Source organism: Taeniopygia guttata, chromosome 2 (genome assembly GCF_048771995.1).
Source record: "Taeniopygia guttata chromosome 2, bTaeGut7.mat, whole genome shotgun sequence".
Lineage (NCBI taxonomy): Eukaryota > Metazoa > Chordata > Aves > Passeriformes > Estrildidae > Taeniopygia > Taeniopygia guttata.
This window is the reverse complement of record NC_133026.1, coordinates 16,843,506-16,870,943: the sequence shown is the minus strand read 5'-3', so window position 1 is coordinate 16,870,943 and position 27,438 is coordinate 16,843,506. Positions and strand designations below refer to the sequence as shown.

At 40.0% G+C, this 27,438-nt stretch overlaps 1 protein-coding gene across 1 annotated transcript in view; it reads left to right on the top strand.

Annotated features, from left to right (window-relative positions):
* Window positions 1–492: 492 nt before the first annotated feature.
* Window positions 493–27,438, top strand: part of APBB1IP (amyloid beta precursor protein binding family B member 1 interacting protein) — a 65,596-nt gene continuing 38,650 nt past the window's right edge. The window contains exons 1-5 of the mRNA XM_030264465.4: window positions 493–702; window positions 15,197–15,268; window positions 17,324–17,411; window positions 19,190–19,488; window positions 24,709–24,786. Of these exons, the coding sequence (XP_030120325.4) occupies window positions 15,197–15,268; window positions 17,324–17,411; window positions 19,190–19,488; window positions 24,709–24,786 (537 nt within the window). The 5' untranslated portion in view covers window positions 493–702. The remainder of the gene's footprint in view (window positions 703–15,196; window positions 15,269–17,323; window positions 17,412–19,189; window positions 19,489–24,708; window positions 24,787–27,438) is intronic.

The following is a 27,438-nucleotide window of genomic DNA, read 5'->3' as shown; positions in this document are numbered from 1 at the left end:
TTTCACATGGCTTACAGTACTCAAAATCTCTCTTAAACTTGGTGACATCAACGCTTCCAAGGCCATACTGAATTTTTTGACACTTGCTTTTTTAACTTCAGATGGAAACATCTCAATTATTTTTTTCCTCCCCAACTTTTTATGGAACATAACGGGTTATAAAATAATTCCTGCTCCGTCAATAAAATCTAAGTACCCTTTAAGGCAGCCTTTTCCAAAGGCACGATGTAACTTTAAAAAAAGTATGCCATGAAAGTAGTTTGCTACCTTGCACGTTATCGATGATGTAGAGTCACTAAAGAGAGTGAGGAAAGAAAGACAATTCTGTCTGAAAACCTGAGAGAGCCTGACAGCGCTGTCCATCCGACAGCCCCCGGGTGGGGCGGCCGGGAGCGGCCGCGGCAGGGCAGGCCAGGGTAGGGCTGGGCTGGGCTGAGCTGGGCTGGGCTGAGCAGGGCAGGACAGGGCCGAGCCGGGATGGGATGGGCCGGGCTGCTCGGTCCGGCCGGGCTTTCCCCGGGGGACGCGGGCAGGGCAGCGGCCGCCGCCTCCGTGCGGCCCGGGGGCGGAGGGCGGCGCTGCGAGCACGGCGGGGCGGCTCCGCTTTCCTCCGGCCCCGCTGAGCCGAGACGGGCCGGGTCCCTCAGAGCCGTCCCGCGCCTCCTCGCAGCCTGCGGAGCCGCCACCCGCCCGCCTGCCAAGGTAACGCGGGCAGGGAGGGAGTAGCCGGACCCCCGAGGGCTCCCGGCGCCAGCGGGGAGGGAGGTGCGGCAAGCCCCGCTGTGGGAGCCCGCAGAGGGGACGCGGCCCGGCTCCCCTCAGGACGGGGCCCGCGCGTGGCTCGGTGCGCTGGCGCGGGACCGCGCGGTTCGGCGCTGCGGAGCTGGGTCCCGGGGCCGGTTGTTCCCCTCGGCGGGGTTAAGCTGGGTCAGACCTTCCCTGTGCCCCCTTCCTGAGGGAAGTGAGCCGGGGTTGATCGTTGCCTCGTTCCCTGAGGCCGGCGGGGATCCCCAGGGACGCGCAGTGCCCGGTTTCAGGGTCAGCGTTGGGATAGGGAAGGCAGGCGGGAGAAAGCTGCGGCCCAAGCGGACAGAGAATACAGCGTGTGAACGCGCTAATCAGTCTTAAACTAAACATGTAGAAGGTGGTGGGGTTGCGGCCAAACAGCCAGTAGAGGCTTCTGAGGAACACAGTTTACATCTCTCTGCTGGTGGTCTGTGGCCTCGTGGTGTAGGGAAAAACTCCCAAATGTCTCCTGATTGAGAGAGCGTCCGCTCCGCATGATACCCTCAGCTGAACACCGCGGAGAAGTAATTGAAATGCAATCTCCACACGTTCGGGGTGGTTTTTCAATCCCTCGTGCAGCAAAAAGAGAAGTTACTAAATCCATTGATTATCACACTGGGAAAAGGTATCCTATAGTGTCTTTTAGGCAGCATATGATCCAGCCTGTCTTAACTGTCATTAAAAATTTGTTACAGGAATACAGCCTACAAGCAAAATAAGCAGGGTTCCACCAAACTAGCAGTTTAACTTTTTGACTTTTTAACTTTTCACTTCCTGCCCGAGATCACTCTGATTCTGTGAATAATTTGGCTCCAGTTTGTCTCTCCCTCTCAGAACTCTGGTTTGCAAAACTTTGGCAGTAATTTTTCCTCTTTGGTTCTAGTTCCTCTTTATGAATTACATGACACGTGTGTTTTCTCATCTCTTCCAAACCTGTGTCCATATTTTTTCATGCATGAAATGTGTTGATTTTACCGTTAATCAATTACCCTGCTGCTGCACAACAGTGATGTAAATGTAGTTGGGCTGGATTTAGTCCATTTCTGTCCTTAGAGACAGATAGGTGAGCCCCGGCGCTCCAGGGAGCTACACTAGTGACCTGCTCCACCTGTGCACTCTCTTAATCATTTGTCTCTACTAAATCTACAATTTTTTTTTTCTGGTAACTTTGTAAAGAGTATGAATTTTGGTTAAAACTTGATGTCTAAAACAGAATGTTTAACTTTATGCTGAACCTCTTTGATTCTGTTATCCCCTTTGAGGTTTCTAAGGAGACTATTAAATTTAATTGTACTCAATGCTTTGTGCAAGCATTGCTTAAAAATAGAGATAATTTGGTTTGAAATATGGCATACAAATATCTTTGGGAGGTTTAATCAGTGGAGTATTACAAATAACTGAGTGGTCCTTGTTTTAGTCTCAGAAAATTCTGATCCATCCGGGAACACAACTGGAAAAATGTACTATCTCTGGAAGGAACCATTCCCTGTGTCTTCTCTTTCTTTTAGAAATACTTGTTGTGGGTATTACAGACTGTTGTGGTGTTTGGAGTCATTATGGCTGATGGTTCAGTGTAATTATTGAGTAAATTGTGGTTTTATTGTTTATGCTAGAATATGTGATTATCAGTGTGTAGTATCTTCAAGCAGGGTATGATGCTTTTGAAGTGCTGGTTTATTTCATTATCAAGTGTGTTTATTACAGCAAAGTTTGATTTTTTACAAATCAAAAATCACTATATTTGGGCAGTGTCTAGTAGATCACACACCATAACTCATGTACCTCTAAATCAGTTGAAACCTTGATATTCTTTGTAATTTATTAAGAGACTAACACATTTGGTAGGGTAACAATTTGCACAAAAGGGGCAACAGTATGAGCAGATGGGCGTGTTGGATATTGTAACAATTTAACTCAGTACTGAACGCCAAGATTTCTTACAGGTAGGAAGATTTATCCAACCCACTAAGATTTTGCTTTTTCTGTGTTTCACCTTTCCTGGTAGAAGAAATGTCTTAAAGCAGTAAGAGGAAGAAGAGGCAGAAAGCTTTCCTTCTCTTGCTCTGTCCTAAGTAATGAAAAGAGAGCTAGGACTTGGGCAGCCTGTGGGTGCAGGGATCAGCTATTGCATCTCCTTAGCCCTGCAAAATGTGTGAGAAAACTACCAGTCTGCAGTACTGCTGCAGATGAGAGAAGGGGTTGCCTTGTTCAAGAGAGAATCTGTCTTTCATGCAAATTCATGAACATCTGACCATTGATAAGGTGATGTGGGAACATGGATTTTCTTAAAAGCATTCTTCTATTTCAGACGTTGCTTTACAGGAATGTAGCTGCATTTTGTTTTCCTGTATATCATTAAGATATCAAGGCCCTTATTCTTGTCTGTTCTCTTTGCAAACTGCATGGGTTTTTCTTTCTCACAACTATTTTTTCCATCTTTGGTTGTAGTAGATCTTGATTGTTTTGTTGTAGGTCGGTCTGACCTGTTCTGATGATGGCTTCCCATGGTCAGGTGCTGATCCGGGGTTGAAGTGAAAACAAGATCTCTTATTTGCCTGCAGCAGTATGGAAGCTTTAGCCTTCCTCTGGAAGGTCTCTAGTGACAATGGTAATGTGCATCCATGCAAACCTTCCAAAGCACTTCTTAGGCTTTAGAGGCAGGACTCTCCTCATCCAGCTGTAGGCGTGAGCATTTGAGTCACATGAGGTTCTGTGTCACCTTTACAGTCTCTAACACAGAGAGATAGATACTGCTAAACCTTGCTTTGTGGCCCAGTTTTAGGCAGCAGCCACAAATCATGCTCTATGAAATTGTCTTCCTTTCCCTTCATTGTCTAAAAAGAGCTTGGGACAACCACATCAGATGCAGATATCATAGAAATGCTACCATATGTCTTTCCATGATTAGGAGTGTTCCATGGCTCTTGGGAAAACAGGCATTTGGGGCATTTCCTTATTGATCCATAGCTACCCTAGACATTACCAGTAGAGCTACCAGTGTAGAAGATGCATGTTGTACTGTGAAAGAAACTGGTGCTGTGTTCTTCTTAAGTTTCTGTATGAGACTTTTGAGCAACTACAGCAGCATATATGTGAGGTCGTGTTCCTCACACCCCTCAGTTTCAATTTATTGTATTGCTTCTGGGTTTTGAAGGAAAATGAAGCACAGATGACTTTAATCTAACTTAAAATTTCACTGTGGGAATTCACAAACTAGTTTGGTAATGATAGTTCAAAAATTTTAGGCCTGTCATTAGTTTCAAAGACTTTCTTCCAATGAAGTGACCTTTTAGATTTGTGGCTGGCTAATTGCTCTCGTATTTTTTTGCTGTCAGGAGCTACTCCAGCCTGCACACAGCTCTGTTTCTTCTTGTTGAACATTGATTCAGCATGCTATGAATTTAGGCTCAAATAAATAAGGGCTAAAGTTATTAGAAGTATTAGGAGTATTTTTGGGAGTAGATACATTATGAATCCTAGAAGAAGAACAATGTTTAGTGTATTTTTCTCTGGTGCTGTGTTTAGAAATGCAAACGAAATCACATCTGATAGAAGTTTTGCACTGGGTATATCTCAGTGCATTTCCATTTTTACTTTCACTCTGTATTTGCTTGTCATCTAAAGCAGCGGATGTAAAAGTGTTCCATGTGACATCAGTATTAAAGGATAAAACTCTCTGGGTCTGCTATCAGTGATGAGCAGACTCTGCATGGTTGATGTCACTACCAACGGAAAGTCCTCAGTTGTCCTCAGACAATCCAACTGATAAAGCAAATATTCTGGTGAAAATCTTGTCATTGTACCTATACTTGTCAGGGAGAGTGAGGATAGAAGGGGAGGAAATCTGCCTTTAGCAGCATTGCTGGTCCATCAAGCATAGAGAATCACTAGGAGCCAAAATCAATCATACAGGCACTCACTGGATGCTTTTGCTGATAAAAATGGCAAATTACCATTTGAGTCCCCAGTTTTAGGCAAAATGATGTGTCTGCCTCAAAGGAAACTCGCCAGGAAAGTTAAGAAGCTCAGCAGAATGGTCATTTAAACTGTTGGCATCAAATCCATGTTGGCGGCAATGAAAATGTGCTCCTTGGTTGCTTCTTGGTGGCCTTAGTTGGTCCATTTTGGTACTCTCACTGCATCTTCAGGTAATCCAGACTACAGACACATGATTACTTTACTTCTGCATCAGAGCAAGATTTTGATGTACTTTCGAGGGTTTTTCTAGTATTTTCTAACAGTACTGGAAGGCCCCATTCCCTCACTTACTATGGGGATTTCACTGAAGCACATAAATAAGAAGGATTATCAACCCAAAAAATATTTTTGAAAGGTGATGTGGTTTTTCTGTCTGATTGCAAATTAAAAAAACAAAAAAACCAAAAAAACATTAAAAAATACTCCCCGAATAAAAGATACATTACTGTTCTCTCTGCTTTTTGATGAAATAGTGTATTTGAAATATCTGCTGTACATGTGCCTTGGAGGATATAAGTACCTAAGATAGCCTTGACTGAGCAAGAATATGTGCCAAAAACATGAATACAGATAACATGCATGAACACTTGTTGTGGTTACAGCTTAGTTTTGTACTTTGGTTACCATATGCTCGTGACTCAAGGGAAGGTAACAGACCTAATGTTTGAGAGGGCTAATACTAATGAGCCAGTGGTTTTGGATGCTAGTTCTAGGAAGGAATCCATCATAAACTTAACTACAGTTCTATCCCATGGAGATGAGATCCATTAAAGCCTTTCATATCTGTCATTAGATTGGCCTCTTTTGTCTCCCCTGTGTCATGATGGAATTGCTGTGACCAGATCAGTATTGTTCCATCCCTCCTCTACTTCTGAGGGAAAAAAGAGAGGGAGGCAATGACATTTCCTTCTCATGGAAAACCTTAGAGAAATGGAAGAATGGAAATGTCACAAGGTCACCATAGCAATACAACATCCTCTCTGTGGTGACTCCAGGCTTCCACTTTTCCTTACAGATCTTCATCTGAAACCTACTGCTTAGAGCTGCATGTAATCGCTGCATTGTACAGACTGTAAGAAGCAAATTTGCTAGGTGAAAAGTTGACAGTGGGCCTTGAAATTGTACCTGATACTTCAGTCAGTAGTAAAACTGAGACTTGTAAAAACATCTTCATTTAATTTTTCTACTACTCACTATGTTACTGAGCACGGTACTTTGGTGAAATATCTATAAATCCATATTAAAGCATTACTTCCTTTATTTGATTTTAATATATGAACTGTGTATGAAAGAAAGAGATGGATTCAATAAAAATTTTTACAGATTAATCCATTTGCTTTACTCTTAACTATGAGAGCATTTTATATTAGTGTCTTTTCTTTTTCAGTGTTCCTTTCCCATACCATGTGGACCATCCCTTAAGCATTTCTGGAAGTAGTAGGAACATGTAAGAAGATGGTGACTTAGAGCTTTTGCCAATGATAGGTCATAGGAATAAGTTCTTAGTATGGAGAGACAGTTGTGTCATGGACCTTTGTAGCATATCTTGTACTTACCTAGTGGCTCACTGTGGGAGGAAGTGAGTGTTGGAAAAGCTGAGCTGTTGACTATCCAACGTAGCAGCTCCTGCACTCAAATTTGGTACCGTAACTTTTCTTTCCTTTTTTCCTCTTCCTAAGTTTATGCTATTATTGTCACTATTCCATACTTTTAACATCTCTTGATACCATAGGTAATTGAGGAGGGGAAGGATTTTTCCCTCATTTTACCCCCCGTATGACTTCCACTCTCATCTGTGGGCTTCCTTGTCTACTCTTTTCTGCTTGTGAGACAATCTGCTAATGTGGGATCAGCCTACTTCATAGACTGTGAAGCTAAACATCAAAATTTAATTATTTTATTTTGCTGGCTATTGTTTAAAGTACAAGACAGTCTCTTGTTGTCATCTAAATTCTGGACAGCAGTGTTGGGTAACAGGAAAAAAAAAACCAGGAAGGAAAACATTGCACCAACATCAACAAGCTACAGATTATGGGGAGGAATGGGGAAACTATAAATTTCTGTTACTCAGTTTTGCTGTTCTTCACTGCCATCATGGCAGGGAATGGGGAACCTAAAACTGAGGTTCTGATACTGAGTTCTGATAACTTGTATGTCTCCAGTTGTTTATATCTGAGCAGAGCTGAAGTAGACACATTATCTACTCAAAATGGATGGGCCCGGGTAAGCTGGTGGTTCATGAGCTCAAGGAGCACACTTCCACCCAGCTTCCTGCCTTTTCCAGGAGAAGATATGTTGGCAGAATGAAAATATTGTTCCTGTGTGCCAGTAACTTGGCAGAGAAATAGGGAATTCTTTCTTTTACCAGTCTGTGTGAAGGCATAAGGCTGGAAATATGTCTTCTACCATTTTATTCTGTGCAGTTTCCCCTGCTAGTATGGCTCATTAGGAGAAGGTCTCCAGACTGGACCATTCTGCAGTAAATAATTCTGTGATGAAAGAAAAAGGTGACTAAAACTGTAGCTGTATTTCTGTAATGTTCTTTTCCCACAAGCTGGACTGAAGCACATTGACTGATGTGAGGATACTGTATAAAAATGAACAGAAGTGACGCTGTTTGATTTCCATAGAAACAATCCCCTTTGGGAGCTGACAGGAAGGCACAAAGTACAGTTCTGGTACATCTAAATTGCTCCCAAGCTTTCTCCTCCTTGAATATGTGCTTTACACTGGGTTGGTTTTTCCCCCCACCTTTCATAAGGTGCTTTTAACTCACAGTTCCCCAGCTGCTCAAGTATATTTGGATTACATTTTCTGGAGCCCAGGATCCAGACTGTGTGTGTGCTTGAAAGTTACTGGAAAGAGGATCTTAGTGAGAGGACCTTAGAGAGGTCTTAGTGAGAAGTCTCACACACAGCCTTCATATTCCTGCCATATCCTTCTACATGCCCTTACCTCAGCCATAGGTTAAATGTTCTTCCTGTCCTATTGCAGAACAAGAGCCCTTTGCTAACCCCCTTCTCTGGCCTTGAGTAACTTCTTCCTGACATACTGTGAGTAAGCTTGGAGGCAGTCCCTTGTTCCTTTCAGCTTCCCTTAAATGAGCCTCAGTGACCATTCAGTAATCTTGCCATCCTGTCTCACCCTCAAAACAGGACCCACAGCTGCTTCTCCCAGACACCACTATTGGCAAGGGTATTAAAGAAAAAATATGTGTTTGGGGCAGTGCATGGGGGGGAGAGGGGAAGGCTGGGGATGGTGGTGGATCCTTCACAGAGGTGATGGATGCTGAGGCAGCAGCATCTGGAGGATGGCCTCACACTCAACAGCCTGTGGTGCTTTACAAATCTATTAAATGTCTGTCTTGTCTGTCTCTCCCCACACTCCTCACCCCCTCTGTCACTCTCTCTGAAAATGGAGTACTCAAATATCACAGAAAAAGATGGCATAGGAGTTCCTGTAGTGTTTAAATTACTATTATCCTCTTGGCAAAACAAGTGTCAAATACAACTTCTGTCATCATTTAAGTGAAAAAGTGAAACAGTGTAGTTTTCAGGTCTATAAAATCTGGAACTTTTGGACTAATAAAGACTTTTTCCAAAATCAGTCCTCACTGCAGGTTTGTTCCTGAAAAACATGTGACATAACTGTGTATTTCCAAAATGGCAAAAAAGTGAACAAGTTTTCAATAAGTTTAATTGTATAAATGGCATTGTTAAAATTTATGTGAAACATGAGTAGGATCTGGGAGTTTGGGGTGCTTTTATATAACAATGTTTGTGTTTACTTCTGGGTGGGTGCCTCGGAATGAGTAGAATATGCGCTGTAGTACTCCATGTTAACATTAGAGTAGGATTCTCTCTTGATTGTATTTATCTGCCACTTTAATTTTAATCCAAAGCCAGATATAATTTATTTATTAACTAATAAGGATACTTTGCAGTTGTACAGTCTTCCTGAAGCTACTACTGTTTTAGTATGTCACTTTTATTCCTTCATGAATGAAGTTACAGCATGTCACATAATCCCTGAGATAAATATGCAGTACAACTTCAGCTGCAGATAAGTCTACAGTTATTGGCACACCACATTTCCCAGAAAAATAGTGAATATTAGTAAAAAACTGCTTTCAGAATTATCAGCACGTGCAAGCTTTTTATTGGAAAATACTGTGCTTATCAATTCTAGGTAAATATAGTGCTGGAAGCAGTATAATTGCTTTTGATCCATTCTTTTCAAAATATGAGCTAGTTTTAAATCAGAAGAGAGTTATAGAGCCATGTCATGTATGAAAGAAAGAGGAAAGTCAACATGCTAATTACCAAATCTGATTGTAATTTTGAAACATTTCTGTCGTATAAGTCCAAAACTTCAATTTCCATTCTTAGTATCTACTAGAATTAGTAACTACTTGGATTATATTCCTCTAGACTGAAGTCTGCAGAGACAGATATTCTCTTGTACTTTACTTCATAAAAGTGGGCCTAAATATCTGTTAAGGATTTTTTACTAGATGTAATGAAATAGCTGGTTAAGGAGCTTTCATTCTGCCTCACTTAGGTATATGAGATACCTGTGTAGTATGAAATTTTCCTTGACATCTAACTGTAAAATCACTGTAAGGAGCCTAGTTAGATCTATTTCAGACCTGCAGTCTATCTGGCCAGAAGGTTATCCCCAGCAGTGGCTAGCATCATGTACTTCAGAAAGAGGCAAGAAATCTTGTACTGGAAGGTGTGGTGTAACCTGTCTATCGTGAAAACTTCACTCTGGTTCCAAATAGATGGAGTCTTTATTTTAGATCTTAAAAAAAAGGTTCATCATCCTTGTCTGAAGCTCTCTGCTACATTAGCACTTCTAGCTACAACTGCATGTAGAGAAAACCAACTCCTCCACTTACTTACTTGCCAGTTTTGATGATGAGTTTCACAGTTACACCATGCATGTTTCCCTGGAAGAGTTATTTAGACTTCCATTTACTATCCCATTGAATTTGTGTTGTAAGTCAGGATGAAATGGTGCCTTAGTAACTTTCCCCTAGGTTTTGGTGCATTTTTAAAATCACACTAGTTTCACATCTGTTTTCTGTGACAGTCAGTTGCTCTCTTCCCAGCTTTTCACTTTGTGGTGGGGCTCTGCCACTTTCATCATGCTTCCCTAGTTTTCTTCTGTCTCTGCTGTGGGATGTTCTACTTGGTGTAGTCTGCAGTACACAAGGGTGAATCTCTGCTTTGAGTGATTTGCTCCTCAGGCAACTGCTGTGTCTCTCTAAAATATTAAAGATTTCTTCACTCCACTCCAGAAAGGATTTAAGCATTAAGCAATAGCAGGAGGTTGCAGTGCTGTTAGTGGTCACCTGGATAGTCAGTATTCATTTTGGTGGTCCTGGTACTCTGACACTTACACAGTGTAGTGCAGAGACTAGGACCTGAAGGTGTGCTTTTGATGTTGCTGTGTGACTTGTCAAAATATACTTCATGTATTTTTATCTCTGCTATTTATGTATGTAGCAGTTTAAGAATAGCAACAATACTTTGACTGTAATGAATGTGTGTGTAACTGTTAGCCAGATTGCTAAGTGGGCTGGTTCCTGATGCTGTTCATAGCATGAATCCACTGTAAGTCTTTATCTTCTGACATCATGTTGTTCCTCATCCCTTTTCTGTTGCAGCCCTTTGGTTAAACTGCTGCAACTCTACTGAGACCGAGTTGCAGATACTGTTGGTGTTTCCTGTTCAGTGTTTCACAAGGGCTTTGAGCTTGTTTTCTAACTTTTCCACTGCAGAAGCCTATTTACCGTGTAACTTAGACCACTCTTCCTGTGAACTGGGCCTAGCTTTGAGTATTTCTCAGAACTATCAGATACTAAAATACTAACAGTTCAAACTCTGCTTGGTATAGTACCTTATCTGGAGGTTTTTATGTACACTGTATGGTCATTTTTCAGATTTCATTGTCTTTTTAAATAGGTTCTTTTTTTTTTTTTTTTTTTTTTTTTTTTTTTTTTTAGCATGGTGAATTTTGTACCACTGTTTTTCTCTTCCTGTGGAGTATTAAAGATTCTATCAAACAGATAAATTTCCTATCTAAATTGGAAAGGTAAAAAAATTAATAGATCCAGTGGTCCTGCAGGACTTCTGTTAAATAGTGGGGTGAATTAATGAGTCAATATTTATGTATTACATAAACTAAAAGTGAGACTCATTGGTGGTTAGAACAGGAAGTTGAAGAGAAAATGTCCCAATCTCTTAGATATACAGTATAAAAAAGGTAGGAGTATTAAATAAATTAATTTTTTAAAAGATTTTTTATGAGAGCTTGGTCAAAATTTGAGAATGTGAAAGTGGGGGAAATAAAAACCAAGGAGTACTTTTAACTGTGCTACTGTCCAGAAGGCATCTGTTTGAAAATCAGTCACTTTAAAAATACGTTACATTTCATATACATGGTTTCCCACAAGCCCTTCTCAGCTTGTTTATTTGTGACAACTGCAATTTCCTCATTTTATTTCAATTCTGATTTTTTTTTTTTCTCTTCCTTCTCTTTCCTCTTTCTTACTACATGACATGGCTCTGTAATTCTCTTTTTTTCTCTGCTTAAAATCTTATGCATAGTCTGGGAAACCTTTTGTAAAGTACTGTTCTGTTTGGTGTGGGGGTTTTTTTTTTTTCCTGCTTGGTTTATTGTCGTCAGTAGCGATTTTAATAGTTCCTAGTATTAGTACAAAATAGAGAAAAATCTGATGGAAAAGTTACAGTAGAATAGGACTGGGTATGAAACTCAGTATTCTTCTGGGCACTTCACTAAATCTTTTCCTTTGCTTTGTTAATAATAGCTCATACACCTACACATTTCACCTTGAATTTCTGGTTTGAATGAGTTCAAGGCTATCTGTAAAATTCAGAAAAATTTGCTGATACAAAATGCAGCGACATCCAACAGGATAATTTCCAAAACTGCAAGTTTTTTTAATCTGTTTATTTCTATTGTGGCAATCAAATAAAAGAAATGGATATAAGTGGAGAGAAGTCAAAGAGAAGAAGAGTGGATGGACAGTCTTTTGCAATTCCATGTTATGGGGACTCATATTAACTGTCTTAAGTTTTTCTAGTTCTTGGCAAGATCTTTGATGAATATGTAGAGTTCTTACACCAATTTAAGAGATCATTCAGTGTGTTTTAACACAAAAAAAAATTCAGCATATTTGTTGATTATGATAACAATTTTGTCTTCCTAAACCAAATCAGTAAAAAAATCAAGAGAAAATAAATTACCAGTACAGGCAGTGGCTTGATGATAACATTACTTTATCATTTTTTTTGTTGTTGTTAATTACTGAGGAGGGTCCTTAGGTTTGATTTTTTCCTTTTTAGACAGTTCCTTGTGATAAGAATTCATACCTGGTTACAACTCAAGTAATTTTTTTTTTGCCATTTTTATATTTCTATTCTGTAAAAATATAGCAAAGGAGGATTTTGGTTTGTCAGAAAAACTTGTGTGAGGATCTTTTCCTGAAAGTTGATATAGCTAGTGCTTAAAAAATCTACCAAAACCATAAAAATAAGTGGAACTGATAAGATTTCCTTAGAAGATATTTTGATCTCCTAAATCAGAAAACAGGAAAACATAAAATTTTTCAGCATTATTTAAACACTGATTAGATACTTGTCTGTATGAACTGCTGCTCCATTTTTTGTCACATAACAAATGTATCTTCACTCTGCTTGATCAAATAAGTGCCATTTTATCTAGCCTTTCTATGAAAACTGATTCTCCAAGTGCCAGGTGTATAGGAAGCTACACAGCTGTTGATCTAAATAAATGAATTAAGATTCAGTAATCATATGCCACCCAGCATACAGCTGGGTCTACAAAAACAGAATGTTGTGTACAAGGCTCTGTATGAGAAGCATGATAGAGACAGAGATAGTGAGTGAGCCATCCGGTGTGGATTGTCAGCTGGAAAGGAAGCAGATAAGATGGCTTTAACTCTCCACTCACTCAGTCCTGTGTGATGTCTGTTCCTTGGGCAGAGCTGTGCAATCTGGGCTGGGCTACCGTTGCCCTCAGCTCTGTCAAACACATCCTATTAAAATGTCTTTAAGAGTATCCATTTCCCAAATCTTTAAGTCTTTGGTTTCTGGGATATGAGAGAAATGTGAAAGTTGAAAGTTCAGTTCTTGGTTGCCTGTGCCTTGTTTAGTTACATCACAATTCTCAAACAACAGATACCACTTTTAGGGTTCAGTGACCTTTATAATTTATCCATGGAATAATTTATTGACTCAAGACGCTCTATTGAAGGAAAGGCATTAAGACTGAAGAACAAGAAACTTGCTGGTCTTCTTTTCATACCAGTCTTTATAGTTGTTGGAGTTGTTCCGGAGCTCAGTTGATTGATTGCTTTCTTGCATCAGCCTGGTCCTCATCTTGTAAGGTGCTGTGGTTGGTTGCCTTTGGCGGGCTACCAGGTGCTTACTAAGCTGCTCTATCATTTCCCCTCCTCAGCAGAACAGGGAGAGAAATTACAATGGAAAGCACATGGACTGAGCTAAGAACAGGGAGATCACTTGCCAACTACCTTTGAGCAAAACATGCTCAACATAGGGAAATTAAATGAATATATTGCCAGTTAATAAGATGGTAGGATAATACTAAATAAGAAGAAAACTAATAAAATCTTCACCCTTCCCTTCTTCCCAGATTCAGCTTCACTCCCAACTCTTCTACCTCTTCCCACTCAAGTGACACAGGGGGATGGGGAGTGGGGTTTGCATTCAGTTTATAATGTTTATCTCTGCTGCTCCTTCCTCTTCACACTGCTCCAGCATGGGGACCCTCCCAAGGGAGACAGTCCTTCACAAACTTCCTCAACCTAAGACCTTCACCCAGACGCAGTTCTTCAACAATGGTTCCAGCCTGGATCCTTCCCACAAGGTAGAGGCTTAGAGGAATAGCCTGCTCTGGTGTGGATCCTCCATGGGGTCACAGGTTCTACCAGAAAACCTGTGCTGTGTGGCCTCCTCTCCACGAGCTGCAGTTCCCACCAGGAGCCTGCTTCAGTGTTGCACACTGTGGCCCTCATCTTCAGGGCATGTCCATGCTGTGGCAGAAGGACCTCCACAGGCTGCAGTATGGATATCTGCTCTGGCATGGTCCTTCATGGGCTGCAGAGGAACAACCTGCTTCACCATGGCCTGCAGGGGAATCCCTGCTCCAGCATCTGGAGCATCTCTTCCCCCCTTCAGTACTGGCCTTGGAGTCTGCAGGGTTATATTGCTTTTATTTTCCCACTGCTCTTTCACAGCTGCTGTGCAGCATTTGTTACCCTTTCCTAAGTGTGTTGTCACAGAGGTGACACACCTCAGCTTTGGTCTCAGCTTTGGTCCATCTTAGAGCCAGCTTGAGCTCCTGTCCCTCTCTGACATGGAGAGAACTTCCTTCTCACAGAAGCCACCACTGCAGCTATGCCCCCCTACTCCCCAAACCTTGTCACAAAATCCAATCCGGGTGCACACACTTTGAGAGAACTGATGGGACTACTTGCATGTTTAAAGTTTGGCCCTGGTTTGAACCTTGGTTTTATGTGTTCAGTACCACAGTTCTCAATCCTTTGCAGGCTTGGCCTCTTAATGTTTCTAGTTCTTATCTTTGGTAGCATTCCATGGCAGACACCCTTTTACACTGCTTCTTTCCATGCAAAGGAACAGATTTATGAGGAAGAGGATTGTTACAGAAGCTGTGTCTTCCTCTTAGCTGAGCACCACTGGTGTGGGATCCTGTCCTCACACTGCCCTCTTGCAACAAGTGCTGCCATCGACAGTCACGCAGCATGTACCCATCTTCCTTGTCTCAGTGTGCTTCCTCAGATCTCTTGAGCTTTGGTAAGACTGGAGTTCTCTCAGTGCAGTAATAATTGAAAGAAAAATGGAGAAATATTGAGCCAAAAAGTTGGTCGTGTACCTAACCATAACCTGATTTTGCACTAGATAACACTCAAGAAATTCCTGTAGTACTAGTTTTCTAAGCCAAAGAAAGAAGGCTTTCAGGATGAAACATTCAGGAACTTCTCAACATCAAACTTTGTTTCCCTCTCTCTCTCTCTCACAGGTGCATTTTTTTTTATATTTAGGATACAACCATGGTTTATTAGCAGGTGACTTTCTATGAAGTGTAAATGATAAAAGGAGGTAGTTGGAACTTCTGATGAGCATAGATCTGAAATGTGTGTTTTAGCATATACGAAATAAGGGTTCTGAACTGTTAGTTACTTCTAAGGTATAGATTCAGGTTTGTGCAAGTCATGAGCAATTGTTTTAAAGTTATTTGTGAGCACAATATAAAAGAGCATTGTGTATCTTCTGGTTTCAACCATTGCTGGCTTTGAAATGAACTGAAATGGACTTATTGTTTGTGGTTCCTTTTCTTTCAGATGGAGCAAACCTGTGATGATATAGATGAAATGTTCAGCAATTTACTTGGGGAGATGGACATGCTGACTCAGGTAAATAATTTTTTTCCCATCAAGATTAGAAAAAATAGCTGTTATGTATTAGAGAAAAAAGGGAATTATTTTACATTTTTCATACACTTCCACTCTGAATAAATGCAGTTACATTACTGTAGGAAACCTTAAAGCTAAATTTCTCTGCTTGACAGTTAAAACAAGTGGCCCAAAGAATAAAGCAATATCAGTGCAGGGTAGGTTTTTAAAGAGACCTAACTGCTTGTGAAAGACATTTTCTGAAAAAAAAAAAAAAACCAAAAAAAACAAAAAAAAAAACCAAACCAAAAAAAAAACCAGACCAGCAATTTAAATTCCTCTGGACTTGATCCAAAGAAATTAAAGGATTCTATGAAAACAGGAAGACTTAGAGTCTGAATTTTCAGGTATGAATGCTTAGCATACATAGGTAAATGGGATGTAGCCTGAGTGTCAAATGTGAATGTTGGAAATGAAAGCAACATTTTGAATATATGTTTAAAGGATTCTTTAGATATGGCAAAATATTAAGCTGCAGTGAGGTTGGCATTCAAGATTTAATGGAGATTTTGTTCCCAATGCAGAATACACTCTTGAGAGTATAAAACAGCATGAGCCTTTTTCTAAAGCTCTAATCATGAAATAGTTTCTGCAAAAGGTGATGAAAGGAGAATTTTTATTTCTAGAAAAAAAATCTAGAAAGGGAATAATTTGTTGTATTTTAATAAATTGAATGATTGAAAACACTTAAATTGTCATCTTGGATATGTAGTTTGATTACAGCTGATGTTTTGAGGGGGTCTTTCTTCTTGGTGAATAAAGCCAGTGCTTGACAAAATAAATACCAGTAATTCTGAGACACAGAGTAGAAATTGTGTTTAAACTGAAAGCCAAGATTTCACATGGTGTTGTTAGCTGTCAAATCACAATACCTTGTCCCTCAGTAGCCTTTCTGCTCTTTATGGCTTTTTGTAAATGTGCATATATACATATACATATATATAAATATATATATATATATATATATATATATATATATATATATATATGGAGGGATTTATGGTAAGCTCATTATTATGCCTTCTAAAGAACAAATACTGCTTGTGATAAATTTTACCTCCACAGACTGGATGTTACAAGTGCAGGTGGTGCAAAGAGTGTAAGAGAGTGAGTCTTTTGTCTCTGTGCTCCCCGGTGCAGTACTGGCTGGGATGGAGTGTTCCTGAAATTGAGACAGGTTTCTCCTCGTCTCTAAAGTTCTGGCATCACATCTCACATCAGCATGGTGTGGGAGAAGGAGGCAGGGGTATCTAAAAGCCTGAAGACTTTCAGTTAACTGAACTGGATCTGTTAATTCCCTCAGACTCTTAACTTTCCAAACAAGACTGTAGATAGTTTTTTCACACTTTTTCACCAGTTCCTAAAGTAAGTGTAAATGATAGAAGCACACAGAGATACCTCTACATGGCATAACAGGGCTGAAAAAGAAATGAAAATTCAGAATTGGCCTTTTCTGCTGCAAACTAGGAATTCTCTATTTACACAGGTTTGCAGTTTACATTGCAATAGCATGGGGTTTTGTTTGTTGTATTTGGGGTTGTTTTTTTTTTCTGAACATAGCAGAAAGCAACAGCTAGGTTTCATTCATATTGGTAAATCGAGCACTCTGGAAAGAAAATGACACTGTACACAGCTAAACTCTTTCCCACTCCCCTTCAAAAAACCCAAGGAAGCTGAACATCAGTCTGGCTTTGCCCACTGTCTCGATTAGAACAATCCAGTTCTCTGCTGTTCCCCACACCAAGCCCAGGTGTTGCCTGACAGGAGCTGCTGCCATCAACATTGGACTGAGAAGCATGCAAAACCCTTGCCATGATTGTGAGAGAGTGCTTCCACCCTTGTCCTGGCCCTAGTTAGTCTACTCAGTCCAACAAAATCTCAGAAACCAGTGCGTGTCATTCTGTTCTTGAATAAGAGTTTATTTCATTAGATAAATTCAGGAAATTGATTTTCAAATGTTAATGTATGTAATAGTAATTATATCATCAGATACTTGTTTTGCTTCTACCTTTACAGAGTTTAGGAGTGGAGACTGTACCACCTCCATGCCCAAAAGTGTCCAACAGTGAATTTAGCTTTACAGTTGGTTTTAAAGATTTAAATGGTAAGTAGCTGAATGGATTCTTTCATGCCTTTTATGCTTGCTTAAAATACCTCACAGCAACAAAGGGGAAGGAAATCTTTCCATACCGTTGATCAAAAACCCCAAACCAAACAAAAGAAACCTGTTTTGCTGGAGGGGAGGTATATTTTCATGTCTCAATTTAGGAAACTTCAAAGGAAACAATTTTTTGGGCCATTACTCAGTTTAAATAGAAGTCAGACTTTTAAAAATGCCTGGGTGTAGAGGAAAACAAACTTGAGAAGTCTCCCAAATAACGTTCTGAAATGTAACCTTTTTTATGTAAGAATTTAACTTGGTGAAAGACAAAGTTCCTCAGTGTGATGTCAGAGCTGCGTAAGCATTTCTGTCCAGTGGAAGTATCAGCTTCAGCTGCTTCCACTTTTCAGTGCTTATTCTCATTTTGGTTTGCACTGTCACTTTTGCATGTACAGCTGCTTGCTGAGACTGTATGGCAAACCAAATGAGGGGATTTATCTGAGTTTGAAATAAAAACCCTTCCTTTGATTTTGTGATTGGGTTTTGGATTTTTTGTGGGTTTTTTTGGGTTTTTTGACTGAGGGCTGGTTGTTTGCATTAACCTGAGTTGGTGTTAGCCTCTGGTTTTGTCCCAGGATCAGTTCCCTGTTGGGCTTCCTAAAGACTATCAGTAAAGTGGGCAGAACTATGTTAACAGTTGGATGAGAGGATCATAAGCAAACTTTCCCACTGTAAAGAAAAACTTATACTATATTAACACAACAAGGAGGGCAGAGTAAACTAAGATGGCCTATTGACATGTTCACACTTAGTCTCATGAATGACTATACTTTATTGGACTATATTAGCATTTTTTAGTATCTAATTCAGTGCTCTCGATCCCTCTCAAAATCTCACTTAAAGGTTTTTCCAGTTAGTTAGTTAGTTATTTCTTAACTGGACTCTTTAAAGAGATTTGAACCACTCACGCTGTTCGATCTTAAAGAGCCCTGCTCTTCTAGAGAACTAAACCATCCTACAGGGTTTACTCCACAGTATATCTTTGCACCGTGGCTAGTTCAAATAACCACAGATTATGTGTGAAGTTGTGGTATAGAACTATTCTGTCAGAGCAGAAACCAGAAATAATAAGTAACCATGTTTCTATCTGGTTTATAAGACGCTTTTAACAGAGACTTTTTTGTTTGTTCCTTACATACAGGAGCCTCAAAAGCATATGTGATGTACCACCCATGTGGTATGTCACAGATCACACAATTACTGCTGTGCTGCAGATGATACCATGCGTTTTCTTGTCTCTTAATAGTTTTTGATACTGCTTCATTTTAATTTTAGAGTTGTAGAATAGTAACAATATATGGAGATAGTCTTGATCTAGGCCTCAGTTACGTGGTTTGTTGTGTGCTGTTTCAGAACTTGCTAAGCATTTATGTTTGTGATTATAGCCTAATGGGAGCTTGTGGAATTTCTTGCATTCATAAGCATATACCCAGTAACCTTGCTGGATCAGGGCCATCATAAAGGCCTGAGACTGTATCACTGGAACTGAAGCTTCCTGTCCTGTTTAGTTTGCATTCGTAGAGTTCCTTGTACTCTGAACTTCAGTATGACCAGATTAATGGCTGTTTCAAGAGCACAGTTGTTTCTTGAACCCATGTAAAATGCTGTTTCCTTTTCCATAACTCTGTAACCATGCCTTTTGCAATTTAATCTCTGCTGGACTGGAAACAGTGCTTTGCATTGCACTCACTCTCTGATGCATTTTGTGGTTTTCTTTACAGAATCCCTAAATGCCCTAGAGGACAAAGACCTGGATGCTTTAATGGCTGATCTTGTAGCAGACCTTAATGATGTTGAACAGAAAACTTTACAAGCCCAGAAAATGTCTTCTTGCAACCAGCAAAGTACAGTCACTCAGCCTTCTACAGGTTTGAATGATGGCATTTATTCTAAAGTAAGTCCCTATGTTACCATTATTGGACAGTCTGGGGATGATTTGCCCCCTCCACCTCCACCTCCAGACCCTGAACCAGAACTTCCACCACCACCGCCACCACCTCCTCCTGAGCCACTTACTCAGGTAAGTCTGGGTCGAACCTTATTTTAAACATTCACTAGTTCTTGTCATTTTGCAAGGGGTATTTGGCACTGGAACACTGGTGGATCTCCCAGGTAGATGCATCTTGCGAAGGTTCTGCAATGATGAAATGTGCACGAACTCTGGAGTGAAATTTCTACTGTTGTGGCCTCAGCAGTTTCTGCCTGCTCCTTAACCTATTGCCCTTTCCTGCATCTTTCTAATCATAATTTCGATAGCCCAGTACAGGCATAATGATTGCAAATGATTTGTGACAGAAAATTTATCACTTAATTCTTTTAAGAAGCACTGATCTGTTAATACATTCTTATTGAGAGCTTGGTTTTGGCATCAGTGCAAAGCTTAGACAATGATCTCTACTTGTGTCACTATGTGTGTTCATTGCATCTGTGCTATTTGTACTAATGAGAAAATTCTGTGGATGTTTCCCAGCTCCATCCCTGGCCTAAGTGATTTCTTACAGTAGGAAAAGCAGTTCATGTGTGGAAAACTCAACATTTGCTAGGTGACCTGGTCCAGGGACAAGCACAAGATGTACCTCTCCTGGTCCTAACGCAGAATTACTGCTCTTCTTGGTCTTGCCTTTGAAAGGAAGTAATGAAGACTATCTGCAATAGGGTTCAAATGCTCTTAGGAGGTGCCAAAGTTATCAGTAGGTCAGTATTTATAACTATTTATGAGCAACTGGCTTACCTGTATCTAAAATTTCAGACTTATCACAACCTTCTCCATCTTTGTGTTTCTTCCAGAGCTGTTTTAACAACTGAAATAAAATGTGATATTTGTAGAGTTTTTTTGACATGAGGTTGCAGGGAGGTAGATAATGTGAGAATTCTGCCCTGTCACAGCACCGTGAGATGGCATTAGAAGAGTGATGCAGCCCCCCAAAAATAAATCTGAAATAATGAAATACACAAATATATCTCTTTCAGTATTCATGTTCACAGTAACTATGATTGAGAGAAGATGTTTACATTTAGGGAACGGAAATATTTTAGGGAAGTGTCAGTCAGTTTTGCTTAAAACCGTGGTCAATTCATTGCTGTTTAAAAGCCCAAGTGAACTGAATATGAATCACCCAACATCACTGCTGCCCCTGTGTTTGGAATCATACAGCAGACATATTCAGCAAAAGGAACAGAAAATTGGATATGTCTGATGACATAAAAAAGTGATTCAGTAGATAAAGCTTCATTTGATGCATAGGACCTTCCCATGCTGTTTGAAGAATGAAACTCATAAACATATGGGAGAAGCTTTGCCATTTTTCTGCATCTCAAAGATATAGTTAACTTCTTGTCTTAAAGGAATATCAACATTTGCAAAATGCCAGCTGAACAGCTTCAAAAGCTGAAGTATTTTATGTAACTAGTATGACCGATACAGAACAGATGCTATCAAGATGAGTTCTATCCATTTCATTCAAAAATTTCCCCATTTTGGTTTAGACTCATGATCTTTAAGGAAGTACCAAACTTCTGTGTAGTCTGGTTTGTCAGCTGACAAATATGGTCTGGAAGGGCAGCAAGTTGGGTGGGCTGACTGGCCAGACTCAAGGACTAGTAAGTCAGTGGTTTGCTGGCTGGTAGCAAGTGGTATCAGCACTGGGGTTTATATTGTTTAATATTTTCTTCTGTGACCTGAGTGATGACATAAAAAGCCACCTGCAGATGTGCTGAAGATGCTTTTTATTAAGGGCACTGATTGTCAGGATCACTGGCAGACCTTCAATGCAAAGGGACTTAAAACATGAGGACTAAGCCAGCAAAACTCTCAGAAACCAAGCAAGGTACAAGGTTATTACCTTGGGCGTAATAACCATTTGTACAGTTTGGGAAAGGACAGGCTGAGCAGCAGGACAGGCTGAGGGAGCTGTGCTTGTCTAGTCTGACAGAGAAGGCTGAGGAGTGATCTGATGACAGCCTGAACATACCTGAAGGATAGATGCAGAGCTGGTGGAGCCAAATTCTTCCATGGTAGTGTTAGGTCCCTCATGTGGAAGAGGCAACAGCTACATATTGTAGCTTTGTAGTTTCAGAGGGGACATTAGAAAAAAATTGTTCCACTTCAGATAGTGGTGTAGCACTGGAACAGGTGATCAAGAGAGATCCCAGGTTCCCTTACTTTGAAGGTTTTCCAAGCTTTGCTAGGCAAAATCATGACTGACCTGATCTAATGTTGGTGGCCATCCTGTTTTGGGCAGGAGTCTGACTGTGGACCCTCAGGCCTCTCTTCCAGGCAGCATTTTTATTGATGCTGGGATCTAAAGCTTCCTGAAATCAACCATTGTTAATTTCTTTCCATTGAGTGTTGTACTGAGCTAATTCTTTATTTACTGACATTGTGCATTACCTGAGGGTCAAACAAGATACTTGCTAAACACAACTGGAATTCTATATGAAAAAATGTAGCCAAAAGTCACTTCTCTCTCAGTTGAACGGTTCCTCTGAGACTGATCTCTGATGATATTCTGGTCCCTTTCCAGATTTGGGGAGTGTCAGAGAAGGATAGGAACAGGTTGTAGAAGCATTTCTAGGGAATATAGTGGCAACACTTGATTTCCTCATTAAGGCATTTGTTTGGCTTTTTCTTGCAGTCTTTGCCTCATTTTATGATACAGGTTGTATTCAAATACTAATGGCATACCCACTGTGGCTTATTGTTCACAAAATTGCCCACAGGGCTATTACACAGGTTGCAGTATGAATGATGGAGGTAATAACCATATAGAATGAATATTGAAAGAATCAATTTCAAATTAATATTCATTGTCTTATTAGTATTTGTTTTGACATGACATTTCTGCTCAGTAAAATGAAATTCAGCTGTAAATAGAATGTATTTTGTGTCATTAAAATCCATGTTTCCATTAGCCAGGATTCTTGATAGGTGATTCTTGAGCTAATCAAGGCTGAAGTTGTATTTAACACTTCTGGTTATCCACAGTCAAATAAGAACAGTGTTGGTAATTCCCAATGCCACCGTGATATCAAGACCTTATTTTCTAACCTTTAGGTGTGCCAAAATTAAGAAGTACAGCCTTTCTTTTTGGGAAGCATAGAGCACAGGCTTCCATCAACTCTGGCATTTCTTTTTAAAACTGCCCTTAAGCTAAAAAAAGCTTTTTCATTAGCTATTGACATGATAACTTTCTTTATGTGCTTCTGTTTAAAGATCCAGAAAAGGTGGTGATGATCCTGTAGCAGGAAAAGAAATCCTATATCTTGTCAAAGCATTTCTCTAACACTGCTAAAATTTTGCTTCTGATAGCTTATTTCCTTTTTCTGCATTAAGTCAAAGCTTATGAAACCATGAAGGCTGTCAGGTGAGAGCTCTGTTGCACAGATTTATACAATGTGAGAACTCTGTTCAACACAGGTCACATGCAGATGAAGACTGAATTATACCTTCCTAAAATTTTTGTCAGAAAGCCTACCCACACCGCACTCAACCGCTTTGGTAAAGATGCTTTTCCTGCTTGCTGCACAGAGGTGGTAAGGGGAGGGCCACAGCGTGAGAAGCTGAGTGCTTTTCCCTCTGAACAACTGTCAGCCTCACTGCAGCAGCCACCTTTGTGCAACTGCTGGTGTTCAAATACAGAGGCTTTTTCTGGATTCTCTAAGTTAAGCACTGCTGAACTATAGCAATGCAAATTTCCACACCTGCAGAGAAAAGAAGATATTTGTAACTGGTTGTGTGGTATTTATAGTGGAGAATTTGATAACAGGAAACATGCTTGAAGCAGTTATAAAACAAAAGATTTTTAGTTCAGCAGGAGGGATGTCAGTCAGGAGTACTTTAGCTACCGTTGAACATGCCCCAAAACTTGGGATGAATAAGATAACTCTCTTTCTCTTTTGCTATGATTGTATGATATCTTAGTACCAGGGAAGTGATAGCAATGCTTAGTTAGGCTTCGTTTCTTGCAGGTACATCTTCCATGTGTTGCAGCCAGTTCTCTTGGTGCAAAGACCACTAAAATTATTACTTTAGGGTATCAAATGGAGGCTGAAGGTAACAGAAATCTTGTGTGGAAGCAGAACAGGAACTTTTTCCCACAGTCCTTGACTGGAAGTTGGTAGCCTGTGAGTAGTTGGTAGCTGGCCCCTTTTAAACAAAGGAAACTGAAAGTAAGAGCAACAGGGACAGCAAAAATCAGCAGAGAGGCAAAAAAGCAAATGCAAGACAGTCTTCAGTAGAGGCAAAAGGGTTGTTAAGTTGGAAAGAAACTGAACCCTCCAGTAGTGCTGGAGGAGTCCAAGGCAGCCCCAGAAACCACAGTCACTCACTGTCCAAAATGTGCTTTTCCAACTCTGAATGTGACTGGAGGAGACATCTGGAAGAGATGACATAAAAGAGCAGTCCCAATCTGTACAGCAGTCACGGAGGCAACACTAAGCACCTAGTACTACATTTGGTTCATGTAGCTAAAATTGCTAGCACCTGGGAATCCAGAGTCTTCTTGGATCAGAAACATCAGAAATGTCAAGAGAGAGGCATGATATTGATAGAGCTGCTTTGTAAAAGGAGAGCTGGGTGATACTGAGACTTTTGGTATTCTTACTGTGGAATGAACTTGTGTGTTCTATCTAACTGTGTCTGTGTTAATATGAATAGGTCAATTCATAGAATAAAAGCCATGATATCATCCAATTAATTGAGGTGTTCCTCTCAGTAAGTGTCTGTGCAGTAAGAGATCATATGTGGCAAGTCAAAGAATTCAAATAAATTAACGTACTGAACACAGAGTATAAAATTATAAAGTGGTGTAATTGCAAGCAAAAATTTCAGTAAAATCCTACAAATTCTAGTTCTCTTACCCTAATGAGAAGAGAGTTTTCTTCCAAGCAGCTGCATCCACAAAGCTTTTTCACTAAGGCTAGATCTTCCTCCACCTTCTCTTTTGTATCAGCTGTATGTACAGAAACATAGGGGAGTCCAGTTTTCAGGCATTCTTGTAGCATTTGAGGAACAGATTGTATAAGAACTATATGGCTGAGCAACAACAGGCAGCATTGGACTTATAAATCAAAGCTTTGGCTGAAGCATTTTAGGTCAAGGAAGGCTATCTGTGTGTATGAAGTTTGCTGTGACAAGCTTTATCTTCATGATATAAATATCAAGAAACAACCATTTTAAAGTAAATGTAAATTGCTGAGATTACTTAACAAGAAATATACCAAGTATTGTGTGTCTTTTCAGGAAGAACTAGAGGCAAAGGCTAAAGCTGACAAGATTAAACTTGCATTGGAGAAATTGAAGGAAGCCAAAGTTAGAAAGGTAAGCCATAAAATAGTAAATGCTACCATAAGAGCTACTACCTAAATATCTGTTAACATTCTTCTTAAAAATAAATTTCTTACTAAAATGATCAGGCTTTTCCATATTTTATCTGCAAAGATAAATATACTCTGTGGAGCTCTTGTCATCTACCTCAAGAGAGGTCTCTGGGTGAATGCTACCTCCAAGGGATATTGCCCTGATTTTTAAAAGTGTTTTCTTTTATAGTTCTTTTGAAAGTTTTAAAGTTCTCATAAAACTTCTTTAGTTTTCTAATAATTTTTACATATTTCTACTGGAGTTCTCATGCACTGTTCATGTAAATAATGATTGTTTTACATTCTTCTTTGTGGGAAGAGAGAATTGATAAACTGTTATTTGGACCAGTGTAGTTAGAGAAGTAGCAATTTCATCCTCGAATCCACTGTCACTTTTAGAATTCTGTATATTGCAAAGTCAGAAATAAAATTGAGTCTTTTTCTCTCTTGAACTCACCAAGCTTCTGTGTACTCATTTCGTGTCCAATAGCAACAAAGGGGCTTATTTTTAGAGGACTTGGAAAGTGCTGCCTCTTTTTCTTTTTTTCAGTGTTGGGGCAAAACCCAGTGTTCTGATAAGTTGCTTTAGAGAAAGAAGAGTGTACATGAAAATGTTTCTTTCTTATGCTGTGCTGATTCCAGGAGTATTAAACTTTTCTTTATAGTGGATGTGAATTTAGCTAACCCCTTTTAAATTAATGAGGGTCTTGTAAATCTTTTCACAGGAGTGAAAAGTAATTAATGAGGGTCTTCTTGTTAAATCTTTTCACAGCAGTTGTAGTAATGTACAAGCATAATAGAAATTATTTTACACCAACAAGTTAGAAAGCTTCCAGCCGGTGTCTGCTCTTTTCTAAAGTGTGCCAGTAATTATGCCCACTCATCCTAAACTTGTGTTCCATCTGAACTCAGCAGAAGCTGCAGGTGTTCAGTAACTCTGAAAAATGGATGTGAACTAAAAACAGACATGACCTTTCAGTCCTGCTCAAAGAAGATGGGAATTCTTGGAGCCTGCAGAGCTTCTAGGAAGACTGGAGGATTCCAATAAATTTGGGAATGTCCAGTCTTGAGACAGCTCCCACAGAACACTTTATGTTCATGTACAGATGCTCCTTCTGAGAGAATGTCTTGGGAGGATTTCACCAGTGCTGACTTTGTAAATCTATGTAACTAAAGTTATGACTGTTCACTGGTCACCCTATTTTCCTTGTAATGTTAGCAATTCTCCTTTGGGAGACTTTTTTTCCCCCAACTTTTCCCCCTGCCCCCAAATATTTAGAACCATACAATAGAAGTAAGGTTCAATCTTGTGACTATAATGAAATTATTGTGTCATTCTTGAGTTCTAAATTGACTAAATATTGTCAAGAAAACTGTGGTTTTCTCTCTTTTACTGAAAGCAGAGGGTAGGGATGATGGTGAAATGCAAGCTCACAGCCTTGGGCTTCAAGAGAGCAGGGTTTGGCTTCTTCAAAGATCTTCTTGGAAGAGTCCCATGTGGAACTTCCTGATGGGAAGAAGGGAACTTCCTGATGGGAAAAGGGATCAAGAAAGCTAATATTTAAAGATCACCTCCTTCAAACACAAGAGAGCTTCACCCCAATGGAAGATGATCAAAAAGTATTGTGAAGATGATCAGGAATATCTCCTGTGAGGAGAGGCTGAGATTGCTTACGGAAGAGAAGGGTCTATGTGTTGCTTTTCTATCTCTAGAGAAACCTCAAAGAGGGTGCAAAGAGAATGGAGCTGGGCTCTGTCCAGTGCGGCCCAGTGATGGGGCCAGAGGCAATGGGCACAAACTGAAACACAGGAGGCTCTGAACACCAGGAAACACTTCTTCACTGTGGGAGTGGGTGAGCCTGTCACAGGTATCCCAGGCAGGTTGTGGAATCTCTCTCCCTGGAGATGATATCAAACCATCCAGACAGCATCCTGGCTGTCGGTCTCCAGGTGGTCCTGCTTGCCCAGGCAACTGGACTGGATGACCACTTGAGGTGCCTTCCAATCTCAGCTGTTTTATGATTCTGTGAAGATGGAAGCTGCATGCATGTTTCTGAGCAGTCAGTTATAACCAGACAAAAATCCCCTTTTGCCTTAAACATGTTAGATTATGCATGTACAACACTTATTTTCTGTATAATCTGCACTATGGCTCAGATGCGTATTTTACAGAAGATTGTTACAAGGATTGTAATCAAAACAAGTTCATAGCTTTTGTTACATTCGTTTTTGCTTTTCAGAGATAATGTAGATTTTCTCTTGGGTGTCACAACTCTGCTTCTACGTGACCTTTTACACAGATCGTCTCTACAGAACCAAAGCTTCTTATGCATATATTTTAAAACAGCTATATAAACAACACTATATGGAAAGTTCTCCCAACTCATCAGCAATGTACAGATCTTGTTGAGAATTATTCTACTGTTTTCAGTACTAATGGAGCATTTTAAGTACTTTCTTTTAATGTACTTCCAGTTCTTTATTGCATTTTATGTACTTCAGCATTTTCTGCATTGTTCCTCTCTGGAGAGAAAGTTCACTCTGTTTCTTGCTTAACAAATACTTCACCATATAAAGAAGTAATGAGTGTCTTAGATAGATTTGGTCAATGTTA